Here is a 16824-nt window from a genome sequence, read left to right on the forward strand (position 1 = left end):
AAAGAAAAGAAAAGGAAAACCCCATTCTAGTTTTATTAGTGTGCAGGAAGTATGAGACTAAAGTATGTCTTAACTTATTCAATGAGAAGTTCTGTTATCATAAACCTAATTTATGTGCTCAGTAGATTGCTGTAGTTGATTTGTATGCTTTTTAAAAAGTTGAAATTCTTCTTGGGCTCTTTTAATAATTCCAAAACAAATAGGTGTTTTATAAGTGGGTCATTATTACTTTATCTTTACCTGATTTAGGAAACCTGAAAATGAAAATAGCTTCTCCCAAAGATTTACCTTTGGCTTGATTTGAATATTCAGGTACATTCCACTGGTTTTTTGTTTGTTTGGTTGGTTGGTTAGTTGATTGGTTTGTTGGTTGGTTGATTGGTTTTGTTTTAAGATTCATTTATTTATTTATTTTTAGAGAGAAAGCATGCACCCGGGGAAGGACAGAGGGAGAGGGAGAGAGAAACTGTAGCAGACTTCTCGCTGAGCTCAGAGCCCAATGTGGGACTCAATCCCAGGACCCTGAGATCATGACCTGAGCCAGAACCAAGAGTCAGTTGCTTAACGAACTGTGCCACCCAGGGGCCCCACATTCCACTTGTTTTTAATCTCTCCTGTCCATGTTAGCCTGCTTCCTTTGACCATGCGCAGAAGTACTATGTAATGTTTCTACATCTCAGCATGTTTGATATTAGATCCCAACCCTTTCCAAAGGAAAGAAAAGGTCATTGGAAATTATATTTATCTTTGACCTTTCTCAATCAAATTGGTTGTTTTATGTCCTTTATACTACATGGTAAATTTAGATGTATATCGAACTATGGCCAGGATTAAAAATGAGCACAAGCATACCAAATTACTGCTTGTTTTGTAAATAACATATCATTATGAATTTCTAATAAAATAAAATACATTTTGAGCAATTTCTTAAAATAACATACCTCAATAATGACTTTTCATATGAAGCTTGTTAATGAAAATCCTGAGGTGGAGGCAAATGTAGGCTTATTCCTGGTGAACCTAAACAGTCTGAACTATTTTATCCTCAATAGTAAAAGGGGTTTGGGATTCATCTGTTAAAAGAAATCATCATTACAGTACTCTATTTAGATGTGCCTTTGTTTGGTAGATAGTGTATTTATATATAATTTTGTCACAAGAGAAGTCATTAATTTTTTATTCTAGTAGAAGAACAAAGAATTTGAAAACTAAAGTAAACATATATTGAACTGAAATGAGTGCCATCTGATTTCCCATCATCCATTACTCCAACAAAGACTAAAGTCTGTCCTTTGATTTCAAAATCAATCTCTCTTTCCAAAAAAAAAAAAAAAGGTCTCTGAACTAGAAGGCATCTGATACTCATGGGTGATGGGATTGTATGGTACCATCCATGTGGCTACCTTTTTAAAAAATTATCACATCTTTTAACACCTATCTCTGTTTCCTACTCAATTTTTTCTTTGTTGTTGTTGTTAGGTGGCCTCTGTGTTATTCATTGGAAATACGGTGTTTATATTGCTTTAGCGGGGTCTCATCAAGGGTCTTTATTTATTTTTTTTTTAAAGATTTTTTATTTATTTATTTGACAGAGATAGACAGCCAGCAAGAGAGGGAACACAAGCAGGGGAAGTGGGAGAGGAAGAAGCAGGCTCATAGCAGAGGAGCCTGATGTGGGGCTCGATCCCATATCGCTGGGATCACGCCCTGAGCCAAAGGCAGACGCTTAACCGCTGTGCCACCCAGGCGCCCCAAGGTTCTTTAAAACCTATTGTTGACTTAAATCATTTCAATCAATTATATCAATTGCTCTGTGAGTACCAAAGGTATGAGAGCAAATTGTATGTAACTGTGTATATATTTTTCATGTTTTTATGTGCTCTTTTTCTAAGCTATTCAAAAAGAATACACAAAGCCGTCAATTCTCTCCACCAGTCTTACTTAGGACTTTTCTCCTTCCCTACTAATACTATGATGACTTATTTTATGGCGTGAGGCAGTTATTATTAAACAAGTAATGAACTGACTGTATGGATGTTCAAGTCAGTAAAGAGATAAAATTATAAATGAACTATGTGATGTTTCCTTTGGAAAATCAAAGGGAAACTCGGCTAGATGGGATTTATTCTCTGGGGATAAGTATTTGCTTTCATTTTCTTGTGAACATTGTTAGGCTGTAGGGTGAGATAATACTTCCATGGAAGCTATCAGAATTAAAAACAAGATTTTCTGGGGCGCCTGGGTGGCTCAGTCGTTAAGCGTCTGCCTTCGGCTCAGGGCGTGATCCCGGCGTTCTGGGATGGAGCCCCATATCAGGTTCCTCCGCTAGGAGCCTGCTTCTTCCTCTCTCCCTCCCCCTGCTTGTGTTCCCTCTCTCACTGGCTGTCTCTATCTCTGTTGAATAAATAAATAAATAAATCTTTAAAAAAAAAAAAAAAACAAGATTTTCTTCAGTACCTCAATCCACAGATATTTCATAGGAGATTATATGATAGGTGTTGTGCTAGCACTGAGAATACAATAATTAACAGCACACACAGTGGCTGACCTTATAGAGCTTCAGAGTTCAGAGGGAAAATATTTATTGAATATGCAATTACAAGGTCAGTGCCTGTTCCAAAGGGCATGTATCAAGTGCTAGGGAAACATGCAGTCAAGTGTCCTAATCTAACTTGGGGACAGCAGGAAAGACCTCCCGAGGAAATAATCCTTCTGCTGAGAAGACTCCATTAATGAGTCATGTTTGGCTAAGGAAAAATGGAAATGGGGTGAGAGTGAGGAAGAGCATTTCAAAAAAAGGAAGTTACAAGTGCAAAAGCCCAGAGGAAGAAGGAGAGCCTTAGAAAAATTGAAAGAAGTCTCATGAGGATGGACAGAGGAGAGCAAGGCTGGGGCAGGCATGAGATGAGGAACAGGAGGTAGGAAAGGACCAGATCATGGAAGTACTCATAAGTGTCATCAGGGGCTTGAGATTTTGTCCTAAAGGCAATGAGAAGGATTATAATAGACAAATGGCATGATTAGATATTGTCTGCCATGTGGAGAATGGGTGCAACTGATCTCAGAGAGGACACAGAGAGGTCTGTTAATATGCTGTAGTAGTAACGGGGGAAGAGGTGATTTGGAGCCTAAATTTGGGTGGTGTCTGAGGAAATAATCATTTCTGGTGATGGGAACACTCTAGCATGAACAACTGCATAAGGAACCATCTAATTATAAAGTTATCAGGAGAGTTATAACAGTGCAAACTCATATGAGTGTTGGTGGACAAAGAAGTTAATAGAGCAAAGGGTCTGTGTTTTTGAAAAGCTATTTCCTGTGCGTCTATCAAATTATGCATATAGATGTTTATCACATAAATCAGATAAGAGCCCAAACCACATATTCATCATTCATCTCCCTGCCTTAAAATAACCAATATCCTATCTTAGTGTATTTTTTCCAAATATAATTTGTATGCAAGTACACAGAAGAGAACACAAATTGTGTACTCTTTTAAAACAGATAGGCTTGGAATTTAAGCTATTTGTATCCTTGGGGGGTTTTTTTGTTTTTTTGTTGTTTTTTAGATTATCAGTATACTAAAACTATCCCTAGTTGACACACGACCATATGTTAGTTTCAGTAATACAACATATTTACATTTTAAATTAAGTACTAATGCATGAAATATTATTAGTCAAATAGACATTCAAAGGACAAATCAATAAGGTCTAAGGGACAGTTCTCTATTTCTCTGAAAGTATGTGACTAATGGTGGGGTATTTTTATGGTAAGGTTGGTGTATAGTGAAAACAGTATAAGAAAGTACTTACAAATTATTCTGAGAAAAATTTATATCTATTATCTCTCTGAGCAAAATGCTCCAGTCTTTTCTTGTCAGCTATGCTACCTTCCAGTATTTCTTCTTCCTCTGAGTTCTCTGAGCTTTTGCCAAAACATCTTAGCTCAAATGCTATGTTAGTTAATTTTCACAGAATAGAAAAACTTCTTGCACTATATACAATTGAGCACTGAGAGGGCAGCCTGGCTTCTTCCTAAGTGCTTTATAGATCAAGTTTACATTCCTCTATTTGCAAGCATTATTCAAGGTCAGTTTAAACTGTGTTTCTATCAGATAATGTTTTGTTCAAAGAAACAAGGCTCCCACTTAGTTTGAATCTGTGAGTAGGAAACACCGTTTGTGGCTTGCGTTTGTTCCTTTACACTGTCATGCCTTCTTTAGAATAGTTTAATAAAAACAGATATTTGAGAATAAAAGAACATACATATAATTTTGTTTCAAATGTGACACACTTCAACATGTTAAGCTTTAAGTGAAACTGAAGGACACTCAAAGTCACTTTTGTCAAAGCCTTTTCCTGTAATAACATATTTGGATGATGCAAGATATATTCCCTTGTGATGTCCAAGTGATTGATAAACCAATTTGTGTGGAATATACAAGAACTATTCAGACTTTGTGGTTTCCTTAAATGAGATGAATAAGAATTTCTATTTTCTGAATAGGACATAAAGTATTCTAGGCCAATTTTAGATGCTTCAGTGTGCCAAAGATGGTATTAAGTTTGGTGTTCATAAATTACTAATCTGGAATAAGAGGTTGAATGTATTTTGAAAACTTAAACCTGTTTCACCTGAACATGTTTAACTAGTTAATAAGAAACATCAAAAAGACAAAACCCTGAGATCAATGGTCATTTTTTTGTAAAGCTATTATATGCTGTTTAAATTGGTTGTTCGGGTCTGTCTATAACATAAGTTTAATAACCTAGCTCAAATGCAGATTTCTAATTTTCAATTAACATAGGAATAATTTTGTTTGCTAAAATAAAATAAATGAATGAATGACAAGTCTGAAACATGAAATGTTCTAGGTAGAACTTTTTAAAATTCCAAATTTCAAAAAATCATGTGGCAACTGTATAGCTCAAGCTTTAAGTATTAACTTTTAACCTTTGACCTTACAGATTTTAACCAATGAAATGTCTCTTTAAACTTTAAAGGAAACAATGATAACGAGCGCCTGGCGATTGCTAGACAGCGAATTCCATATCGACTTGGTCGAGTAGTTGATGAATGGCTACTCGACAAAGGTAAAAAACATTGATTAAAACTTCAAATAAAAAAATAATTTGAACATAACCAAGTAGTACTTCATTGTAACACTAATAAACATAAAAAATAAATTTTCCGTAAAACTAAATTAAAAACAAATTTAAAACAGTAAAATGTAGATAGTAATATTTGCATACCTTGTATAATAATTTCTATACATTTTTAGACGTACCAGCTGTTTAATAATCTTACCCTGTTAACTTAAGGTTAAAGGGACTGTTAAATATAATCCACTAACAATCTATGAAGGTACTCACAGCAAGCATTAACCCAAAATGATAAATCATTCATAGATTATATTACATGTTCCAGCCTCTAAATTATTAACTAAAATATATGTAGTTCTGATATCTTTATTATGGTCCTGAAAAACAAAACAAAACAAAACAAAACTCTTGGTTTAAACTCTAGGCATCTTAAATAGTGGGCAATATGGATTGCCAGTCAAAATGAAGTCCCTTTAACGTTTGCAACCTTCTAAGAGCATTTGAGAACAAGCCCTAATTAAAACTGAACTTAAAGTTGTGTGCATGCTTTTTATTGAGCAGAGAGCAATCTGCTAAAACTGGATACTCAATTTGATGATATTGGTACTGTTGCTGAGGATTGCTGTTTGATGGAAATGTGCCATAATTTCTCCATCGGTTTGTGTATCATTCCTGAAGCCGCTTTTTACATCTGAAGCTATTTTTTTTTCATTTTGTTTTATTTTAATAGACTTGCTGAAAGCCAATCAGAAAAATATTTTTGGATTTTTTTGTCTCTGACATGCTCAGTGTAAACCATGCATTTCTTTTCAGTGTGATTGCCGGAAAAATAGAATAATTCAAATAACAATGGACTATGCCTTCAAAAAAATAAAATGTTTTTAAAGACTAGCATATAGATACTTGTGGCCATTACATGAACAATGAAATTTTTATCATAAATTTAAAATTAGACTTAGCTGCTCTAGATTAGCTTCTGCCAGTGGTAATTTTAGAATGACAAATACTTGAAATGTTAGAGATCTTACATTTTTTTAATTTAACAATTTAGACTTAAGAGACCAACAGTATAAGATCTTGAGGGAAAAGGGATCCACTAAAAATTGATTTATAACATGTATCTTTGATTGGTCTTTTAGCAAAAGCACTACATTTACAATAAGTTGAGAATTTACAAGTATTTGCCAATGATTATGCATTTCATGGACACCTCATTTATAAGCAATGAATTATGAGTCAAATGCCTCTCTTATAGTTTATTGCTCTCATTATCCACCCCATGAAAGATCTGTTTTATCATCCTTTGTAGAATGTAGAGTTCACAATCAACATTTTTGCATGTATGTAATATTATTTTTACAGGGCGTCAGCTCACAATCTTCAATAGCCAAGCAACCATAATAATTGGCGGGAAAGAGCAGGGCCAGCCCTTCCAGGGCCAGCTCTCTGGGCTTTACTACAATGGCTTGAAAGTTCTGAATATGGCAGCCGAAAATGATGCCAACATCGTCATAGTGGGAAATGTGAGACTTGTTGGTGAAGTGCCTTCCTCAATGACAACTGAGTCGACAGCCACTGCCATGCAGTCAGAGATGTCCACATCAATTATGGAGACCACCACAACCCTAGCTACTAGCACAGCCAGAAGAGGAAAGCCCCCTACAAAAGAACCCATCAGCCAGGTGAGTATGTGGATTTCATTCCTTTGTTTTGGAACTGTGGTGATGAAAGTAGGCTTTTCTGCATATGTGTCTTTTCTAAAATGGGACTGTTTCTGATCTCAGGTGCCATGGCTTTGAGCCTTGCTTAGTATAATGTGCTCCATTTGAATGTAAAATGTGTATATACTGTTGATTTGAGATTTGCTGATTTGTGTTTGTTTGTTAGCTGCTACCTGGTAGTCTTGATTAATAACCTTGGTGTAGCCCAAGCTGAGGGGACTGCCTGCTAATTACACAGGGTTTTCACTTCTTAAGTTACATAAACAAGTAAATTAGTGAAGTACTTGAAAGGCCTTGTTTGTTCAAGCTCAGCACATAATCAAAATAAAATAAAACAAATTTGAAGAGAAGTTGCATACAAATTTCTATTGTATTTTGAAGTGTTCAGAATTTTGAATTGATAAGCATGTGGTTCTAATGGTGAATGATAGGGCTACTCTTTTACTGTTGTTGAGGGGGGAAATTTTTATTCTATCCTTCAAGTTCCTTCTGGCTGGTCTAAGAATGAAATTGGCATGAAGCCGATTAAAAGGGGGGAAGAAACCCCCAAAGTTTGATTACATGTGCACAGTCTCAATAATAAAATTGAGACCCAAAGAAATGACCAAGGCAGTCAGCATTTATACTTTTTAGACAAAGAAACAGATATCTGTAAGAAATTTAAAGGCAAAGAAATCTTAAGTTTGGAAGCTTCAATTAGTAAGGAATTCTAAATAGGATTTGGGCTGGGATAATAAATTAGTAAATGTAGCTAAGTTTATTTATAGAGCCTTCTCAGCTCTTCATTTCCAATGTCTGGCGATATGGATGTCTCTTTACCTCCTGGTACAGGAGGACACCTTTAATACGGAAGATTTATTTTCTGCTTTCTGAAGGCAAACGGGCATCAGGGTGTTCCTCTTGCACTGACTGTTTTGGTAACTTTAATTCAACATAATCACTATCCCTAGGCCCCCACACTGTCTATGAGAAAAATGCACTATTAGTTTATCTGAAGGCCTTTTTTGTATTACATGTGATTAACTGCTCTCACCTAGAATTCACTTCAAGGAACTTATGTCTTACATGTAAAAGTTTTGTAAACTAGAATTTTGAAATGCCAAAATTTTATAACTTGGAAGTATATTAATGCAGTCAAGGTATACTTAGTGATTGCATACTGTGTCAGGAACTGGCAGTGCATCCGTGAAGAATAAGAAAAAAAAAAAAAAAAAACCCCAAACAAACCACCTGCCTCAGAGAACACTAATAGAATCCTATAGACATACTGTGAAATGCCACTAGATCCCTAAAGGCATTTATATAGCCTTTGTATATATTTTGTTGTGATGTCTTTCAGACTTGTGTGTTTTCCTAGGTCTAAATTACTTTCTTTGTTTCATTTTTAATAGTGAATGAGTGTATCTGGTAGATGCCATATAAAGCTTTTTCCAAATACATGATCCTAACTTCTAGAAGACTGTACTCTAAAGAAACAAGAATGACAACAATTATTTTACATTTCTTTTATTTCAAGTGTTTGAGACAGATCTAAGTGTCAAATTTGGAAAGAGAGTAGAAGGGTGAATTCTGTTCGTATTAGCACCCTATCTACTAATTAACATATATTTACCAGAGAAAGAAAAAAAACAGATTCTGATTTTTACTTTCAATAAGAAGGAGTGGGAAGAACAGAACAGGGAGAAAATATCTTAGGAGAAGAGAGATGTTCAAAATTTACAGAGATATCTGTAAATTCATAAATGTAGTATTGCATATTATGTGCCTATATGCACTATTCTTTCTCCCTCCCTCCCTTCCTTCCTTTCTTCCTTTCTCTCTCTCACTCCACCGCCCCGCCCCCTTTATTTTTGATTTGCATTTGGCCACACAGTAAAATGAGCTGTCTCACTGGGTGTTCATCAATGCACATTTATTGATCATTCTACAGGTGCCATACATTGTCCCGGACACTGGGGATATATTAGCAACAATGAACAAAAACACTTGTCCTTATGGAATATACATTTTAGTAGATATGTGTGCTCATAGTATAATCTTTCTGTTGATTTTCTCTCTCTTGTTTCAGTTAATAAGATTTTTAATAATAACACTTAGTCCCTTGGATAAAGACTTGTGACTTTAGAACTTTAGACAGATTTATGCATATCCGTCAGCTCCATTTGATATACTTTACTGATATTTCATTAATGATTTTTATTATGGCTGTTATTTTATGGTTTATTTAACAATAAATAAATTATTAAGGTGGATTCGATATAGGAAAATGAAACGCATAGTAATCGATAGACTATTTCTTTTACGTAAAATATTTCCTAAGAGGACACTGTAGGACAATCAGAGTTGGAAATGTTCCTGGGAGTAAAATTTGAAATAATCAGAGAATTTTCTTAGTAGTCTTATTTCATCATTAATGAAATTACAATTGCCTAAGTTCTTAGGTAAACCAGATGTACCCCAAAATAAGGAAAGACTTACCAACCTTTCCTAGGATGTAGTTTATCAATTAGTAACTGCTATATATTAAGAAATTCTATTTTTTGAGAAAACGTGCAAAATAGCTATTGCATTTGCAAGCTCAATACCTAGAAATGAAAAAATAAGAAGTTACGCATTTTATAGTATTAATTAATATAAGAGGAAAACAGTTAACCACCCATTAATTTCCAATGAAAAGAGTCTCTTTTATTATAAGCTATTACATGTTTAAAGACAGCAGTGGTTTATGGAAGTAAATGATCTAATCAATTAGTGATTATTTGGTTCATTTGAGGAGGTATTGACTTAAATAAAAGATTACTAGGTTCATTAAAAAATAAATATTTTAAATCTTTAGATTTTTAACAGACCAATAACAGCAATTAAATAATTTGAACTAATATGCCGCAAATAATCAATTGTGGCAACAGTGTTTTCAGGTTGGACCAACAGGTTTCAAAATGATCTTTTATAATGATATGTATGTGACTTCAGGTAATAAGGTATGCATATATGGAAAAAAAACTACTAAAGAAGAAAGCAAATTATTTATTTTTGATTAACAGAGTAACTTATTGCAACTTCTTTTTACCTCACAATTGATTTTTAAAGTGTCCTTCAACTATGAAGAGATCACTGATAGATGTAGAATTTAAATTGTTTGTTGGACTTGTCAAAGTCTTGGAAGTTTAAAATATAGAGAGGGATTTGTAATGCTAATTCCAGGACTGTAACCTTTGACCCATTTTTGCAGACTGGATGAAGCATCTTCCCTCAAACCCTGTCTGTAGTGGCTGAATCTGCCTGCTTTTATCAACTCCCTTACTAAATTGTGTACCAAGAGGGGTCATTTTATTTTTCAAAAGCCATACTGGACTGTTTTCTCAATCAAAGTGTATTTTCTTCAGTGATAACACTGAGCACTTAAGCTACAATGGCAATGTACCTTGAGGAGATTGCATGTTTTAGAACTATGGAAACAGATTTTTGGTCAAACAAAATTAAATTGGATTCATTTCAAATAGATGAGATGAGGTTTGTTCAGCCATCCTGCTTGCAGGGCAAGTGGTAGGGGAGAAATGTATTTTCATTTTTTTACAGAGTCAGCGAATTTTTATAAAAAGAGTATTTATCAAAATGTTGTCCCATAGGATCCTGTTTACTTTCCTACTTAAAAGTAAATATGCTTTTAAAACAAGTTTTTCTTCTGCATGATGATCAAATATCAGACTGATGTTTACTTTAGAAAGACATGATTTATATCTTGAAATAATGAGGACATTTGCCAACTCTTCTGAGTAAATGGCTCTTAAAAATGTGAATATGACAATATCAATGGTACTTTTTTAAATTATACCTTTTTATGGGCATTATGTAAAGTTCATAAAATTTGTTTTACTTAGATATTTAATACCTAAATGTTTTCATAAGACCTGCTCATCTTAAAAAAGAGAAGCTTTCCAAACCAGGGAAATGTACATTAAAATGCACACTGGTGTTTAAGATCTTAAAGAAAGGGAGAGAGAGAGAGAAAAAGAAAAACTTTCTCCAAGGCTACTCTCAGAAAGCAAATATTTGCAAATAATTGCTAGTAAAATTTCTCGGGATGCTGAGAGCTTCTTGGGATGAGGGACAGGAGTGTCATGCAAGATTTCTGGCTTCTGAGTGTTCCCTCTTCTGAATAATCTGGCAATGTCTTATGATCATATATAGCTCCACATAAATGAGTAAAAGTAAGCGAGCCTTGCAAAGGGAAACGTTCACTCCCTTTGGTTGCAGTCTGTAGAGAAAGGAAAGTGAAGCTTGCTATTCCTTTTAAGATCAAAATTGTAGCATTTATTCTGTTCTAGTTCTGTACGGCACTTTGCAATCTTTTGGTTCTTTTCTTCAAGACTGTTTTACAAGCTACATACACACTGTAGAGCGGCATATGGGTCCCTAGAAATGCCTTTTCCTTAGAGGGAATGCAAGAGAATGGAAAGCACACAGTCGATCATGAGACGTTTCCACTCTCACCACAACCACTTACCTTGTTGTGCGGCTTGGATAGGTTGGTTACCGTGGCTACACTTTGGCTTTACTACTTCTCTAAGTGGGTTAACTAGGAATCTCTGGAATTGGACTCAGCTCTGTAATTTCCTTGATACTAGTGATGATGTTCTTCATTATGTCTTCTGATGATTATGTCAAAGCATAGATTTCACCCTTGACTTTCACACAGGACGGCCGTGCGTCTCTGTTGGTCTATATAGTTCTTGTGTACCCCTGGTATACCACTGCGATTATAAATACTGTCCCTTTTTGAGTTTTCAAAGCATTCCATTTTGGTCTACCTATTGTACTTTCTTCTTACAGCATACATAAAATCCGTCTTTGCAAAAAAACCCCAAAAAACCATACTTCATAAGAATAATAAATAGTGAAGCCTTGTCCTTTGCATTCAGAACAGTAACTGCCTCTGGTATCCTTACCTGGTTTTTGAGAATCCATAACCTTTTTCATCTTCTTTTTATCTTATTTCAAAAATCTTGAGAAAGGAGAGCGAATAAGGCTTTAAGAGATTCTGTTTTTTGACTGGAGGAACTATAGTCTGCAACTCCTAGTAAGAAATTACAGAGTAGGGCAGAATCAGTAAATATGAGTGAAACGTACTGGAGCAAGTCTGTGGTTCTATTAGGCTTTTTCCAGAGTGGACATGGCAAACCCACTCAAGAAAAGGAACTGTTGAGCATTTAAAAGCATTGAGAGGTTGTCAGAGACATGTGTATTTCACATATGCAGTGTCCTACCGAATAGCATCTGATTCCTACGGATTGTTCCCAAAAGAAACCCAACTAGTGTTCATGCAAGAAAAGAGTATTTGAATATATTGGACACTGCTATTGTTTCCTGGCAGTATTGGAGATGCTCATGAAAAATTAATACTATTTGTTTGAAAAATGTAAGCAGAGTGCACACATATTTCCGTGAAAAAATATTTAAAACTAACAAAATGCACTTTGTAGCTTCAAAAACAAAATTTTATTTTTTTATTAAAAATATGAATTAACCTCAGCTGTGGCTTCATTATAAAAAAATAATAGCATTACTTATAATTATGTGTGTTCCTGATAACCATTCTGCATTTTAAACATACTGGTGACATGAATAATTAATTTTATTTTTGCTAGTCCAGTCATTCTGCTGAATTCACATAATGTACATTTTTACAGCAAATTTTAGTGCATATTGGAAAGAAAAACACTTGGGTGTAGATTTAAAAATATAAAGCGTAGTCTCCTGAAACTGATGGTGCCAGGTACGAAGAGGGTAATTCATCGTAATTTTAAATGTAGGTAAGCAACTGCTACTTAGGTGTTTTCCCCCCTCATTGCTGGTGAGCAAAAGTGTCAGGATATATACATTTTAAAGAATTTTTTTAAGAAAGCTCTTCTGCTTGGTGCATTTTCTTTAGGACCTGGAATTTTTACTAGATAAAAAGGTGTCCTGTTGGTGGACGTAACCTTGGTTTTGAGACATCGTCCGACACAGCTAGTTCTAAACAAATATATCCATCTACCCATCCATCCATCCACCCATTCACTTCACGCATGTTTGCTGAGCAATTGCTGTATACCAGGCAGTCTTCTTCAGACTTGGAAATAGAGCACTGAACAAAATTAGGCTTTTCTGCATAAAGCTTACATTTTAGTTAAAGATGGACATAAACATTAGAACACATCATACACAGGATGATAGCACGTAGAAGAAAAAGGCAGAAGAGAGGGGATGCTTGTATTGGGGGTGGGTGGGCATTAAATGGCAATCCTTTTGGACTAACATGCATAGATTATTAGGGATAGAGGCATCAGTTATAAGAGAACAGTAGCATGTTAAAATTCAGACTTATTCTTAGATCCAGCGGGATCATACCCTGTGTGGAGAGTGTTAGTGACAACTAGCTGCTGTTTTAGGAAATTAGAACAAAAGTGACACCAAGATTTATCTTTTTCTTTTCTTTTCTTTTTTAAATGAGGAATGCCCTTAGTCTAAGACCTGGTCCAGGTGGGTGCAGCGTGGGGCTCCCAGGAAGACAAAGCGCAGTGGGGGCACTCAGGATATGCAGCGGGGCTTCAGGTATGTGGAGGCAGTAAATGCAGGCCCTCAGGGAGGAGCGGGGCAGGACGGGCTGGGGTCCGCTGAGCGTTGGGCAGCTCAGAGGATGGTAGAAACAGGCCACAAGCACTGCTGCCAAGACCACTCTTTACAGAAGGAGCCCCATCCCTCAGGATCTTGGGAATTCTGTAGGCTGGCAGAGGAGTCCTGCGGTGAGAAACACTTGAGTGCACCAGGCCCCAGACTCAGGAGGAGGTGTGGCTCAAGCCACCTATAAGGCAAACCCCAATCCTTCTTAACACCACCCCCCCTTCCTCACTCAGAGTCACAAAGAGGCGCACCCCCCACCTAGGGACCTGGCCAGGTCCAAGGGAACAGGCTCTGGCCCAAAGGTTCTGCAGGGATGGGACCATTCTGTCCTGCAAGGTCAGAACCACGAGGGAACTGTGCCTACTTGCCGTGTGTGGTCCTATGGACACAAGACTAATAAGCGTCTTGTTAATTAAATCAGAAGTATAATCAGAGGCACCTGGGTCAAGCGTCTGACTCTCGGTTTCAGCTCTGGTGGTGATTTCAGGGTCGTGGGATCGACCTGCATCGGGTTCTCCACACTTGGCTCAGAATCTGCTTGAGATTCTTTCCCCTCCGTCTCCCTTCCCCTGCACTCCTCCCTCTGCTCAAGCTTATGCGTGCTCTCTCTCTCTCTGTTCTCTCAAATAAATAAATAAATAAATAAATACTTTTTAAAAAGTACAATCAAATTCTAGGATATATATATATGTATGAGGAAGAGATGAAAACTCAGAGTATGGCTTGGTATTATTACTGTTATTCTCCGTGTGAGAAAATTGAGAAACTATATAACTTACCCAAGGTTATGCAGCTAGCTTATTTTCAGAGTATTTTGAGGTGATATTGTCCTCTGCCCTTAAATATGGCTTCTGTTCAGCATCTTATTACTTCCTATCTTCTCATAGTCTTAACTAGTTCCATGTGATCTCCACACAAGAGTCAGTTTGTGCCTTCAAAAACTGAAATACGGTCATGATATTACTTTCTTTAATACATCCAGGCTTTTAGGGTAAAGGGCAGCTTCCTTGGGATGATGATCGGGACCCATCCTTCACAGCCATCCTCCTGGCTGCCTTACTAGAAGGTTTATCTCCTCCACTCTCCTCCTTACCCTTCCATCACCTCACCTTCTGACTAATGACTCACGGTGACCTCTAGAGGTCATGCATTTCACACCTCTATGTCCTCGTGTTGGAAGGTGGGGGAGAGACAGTAAAGCATCTCCCAATCTGAGTAGGCCCTGTGAGACTGAAAAACAAAGCAGGCCACTCTACACAGTTTACACAGAATTGTAATCAGGATAGTTTACTAACAGGGGGATCCGCTGGAGGACGAGCCAGCTGTGCAGTTAGTCCCCACTAGTCTGGACCTTAGACCACCAATTCTATAGCGCGGGGACATGCACAAGGGCCTTGTAGTGAGATCACAGGGTTTGTCTATACCTCAAAGGACTTGCATGCATCTAATTGACACCTAACATCTAATTAGATCTTCTGTGTGTCAGGAAGGGGAGAGATCATGTTATCTTTAACAAATTTATGAGGGTCAAAGCAAGCCTCCCTCCATTCTGGCCTTGGTGGGTATTTGTAAGGTGTGCAAATTAATTTCCAAGGGGTCCTGGAACATGTGGCCCCAGGGGAGTGAGTGAGCAGGTGTGAACAAGATAGAGTGCTAAAGATGGAATCAGAATTGTCAGCTCCCTACAAATCAGCATGGAAAGCCCTTTCCTTTCTTCACCTTCCTACTCCCTTCTTCATACTCTGCAGTTTCTCGCAGTCTGATTCTGCATAGTGGGAAGGGACAGTCTGAAGAGGCAACACCAGTGTTGGCTGTTAGGGGGCAGTGTTGCATAGTGGTCAAGGGCATCAACTCTGGAAGCCAGAATGCCTGTCTAAATCTCAGCCTTACTTTCCCCACGTGCTGGTTGTGGGACTCTGGACAAGTTATATAACCTCTTAATACCTGTTTCCCACCTATAAAATGGGGATTATGGCTTCGTAAACTTATGGTGAGAATTAAGGGAGCCAATGTACTATATGCCCTATATAGAATTACTGCTACTTGACAATTTTTTATTACAAAAAAAATGGAAATTTCATATGGTTCATCCTGAAATATAAAGAAATAAAAAAGTATCTAACACATGTAACCATTACATACATGGTACTTTTGTGTGGAAAACATGCCTCAGGTATGAAGTATAAATTAAAGCATCTTTCTTACCTGTGAAGCTATTTTCTCTGCCCTTGAAGACATAGTTCTGACAAAAAGAAAAAAGAAATAGCTCTTAATTGATGTTTCTAAGTGAAAGCATCAGTTGTTTGGCATGTACAGAGCAGAATTCTTTCTTGAATGAGGTGTTCTCCACAGGGAGGCAGCACCATTCCTCTAGAACATGTGTCTGGGATGGGGAAGGGCAGATCATTCGGGGGAGAGGTGTCATTGGCAGTTAGGGAGAGAACGCCATGAAAGCTGGACACTGTACATTGAAAAACTACCCACTAATCTCCATACCCTGCACTATTTTACTCAACATCCCACCACCACCACCACCCACCGCAACAACAGTGACTTCAGATTCTTGTTGACTGAACAGCCCAGAAATTTCCTGTAACTGTTTCCCAGCTATTCTCAGAAGCTAATTCAGAGTATGGTACCGAATCTTGCAAATATGATTTCTGTAGCTGTCCTTGATAACATGTTTTGATTAAGGAGCTTAAAAATTCATGATATACTCCTTTTTTCAACTTGGGTAAGAAAAATATCAAGCACTTCCAGCTCTGAGTTAGACTAACCTAGTTTGGGGATTCTTGATATAATCTCTTTTGATATAATCTTTATTAGCATTGGAGAAATAGGATGACAAGACTTTGTATCTAAAACTTCAAATGTGGCAGTAATTTCAGTATTTTCTCCTAAAGCACTGGTAAGGTTGGCACCTTTTCTAATATTTCTAGTCTCAGTTGTAGGAAAAAATAATATATTTTGATTAAACAATTAGTTAATGTCAAAGTAGCAAGAATACAACCTTATTTTCTTATTTTAGTTTTGATCAGTATTGTAAATAATTTGTGCCATTATATTATGTGAACTTCTGGTTTTTGAGTACACAGGTATTTGTATAATACCTGTTGATTTATTCCTCTATTATACGTAGTAATAATTTTCATTGAGGGGAAGGAGAAAGCAAGTCATCAAAGCATTAAAAAAAAGGATAATTGTGTGTGTATGTGTGTTTGTATACATGTGTATGTGTGTTAATGGTGCTTATCTTTTTTCTTTCATGATAAATATAAAACAGTAAGCTTTGTTCAATAAACTACTGTCAAGATTAAATTTAAAACTCTATGATA

At 36.5% G+C, this 16824-nt stretch overlaps 1 protein-coding gene across 1 annotated transcript in view; it reads left to right on the forward strand.

Moving 5' to 3' along the window:
• NRXN1 (neurexin 1) overlaps window positions 1-16824 on the forward strand; it is a 1086056-nt gene that overhangs the window by 947100 nt on the left and 122132 nt on the right. Inside the window, 2 exon segments of the mRNA XM_040623491.1 lie at window positions 5007-5096; window positions 6468-6787. Of these exon segments, the coding sequence (XP_040479425.1) occupies window positions 5007-5096; window positions 6468-6787 (410 nt within the window).

This window comes from Ursus maritimus, unplaced genomic scaffold (genome assembly GCF_017311325.1).
Source record: "Ursus maritimus isolate PB19 unplaced genomic scaffold, ASM1731132v1 scaffold_6, whole genome shotgun sequence".
In the NCBI taxonomy this organism is placed as follows: Eukaryota; Metazoa; Chordata; class Mammalia; order Carnivora; family Ursidae; genus Ursus; species Ursus maritimus.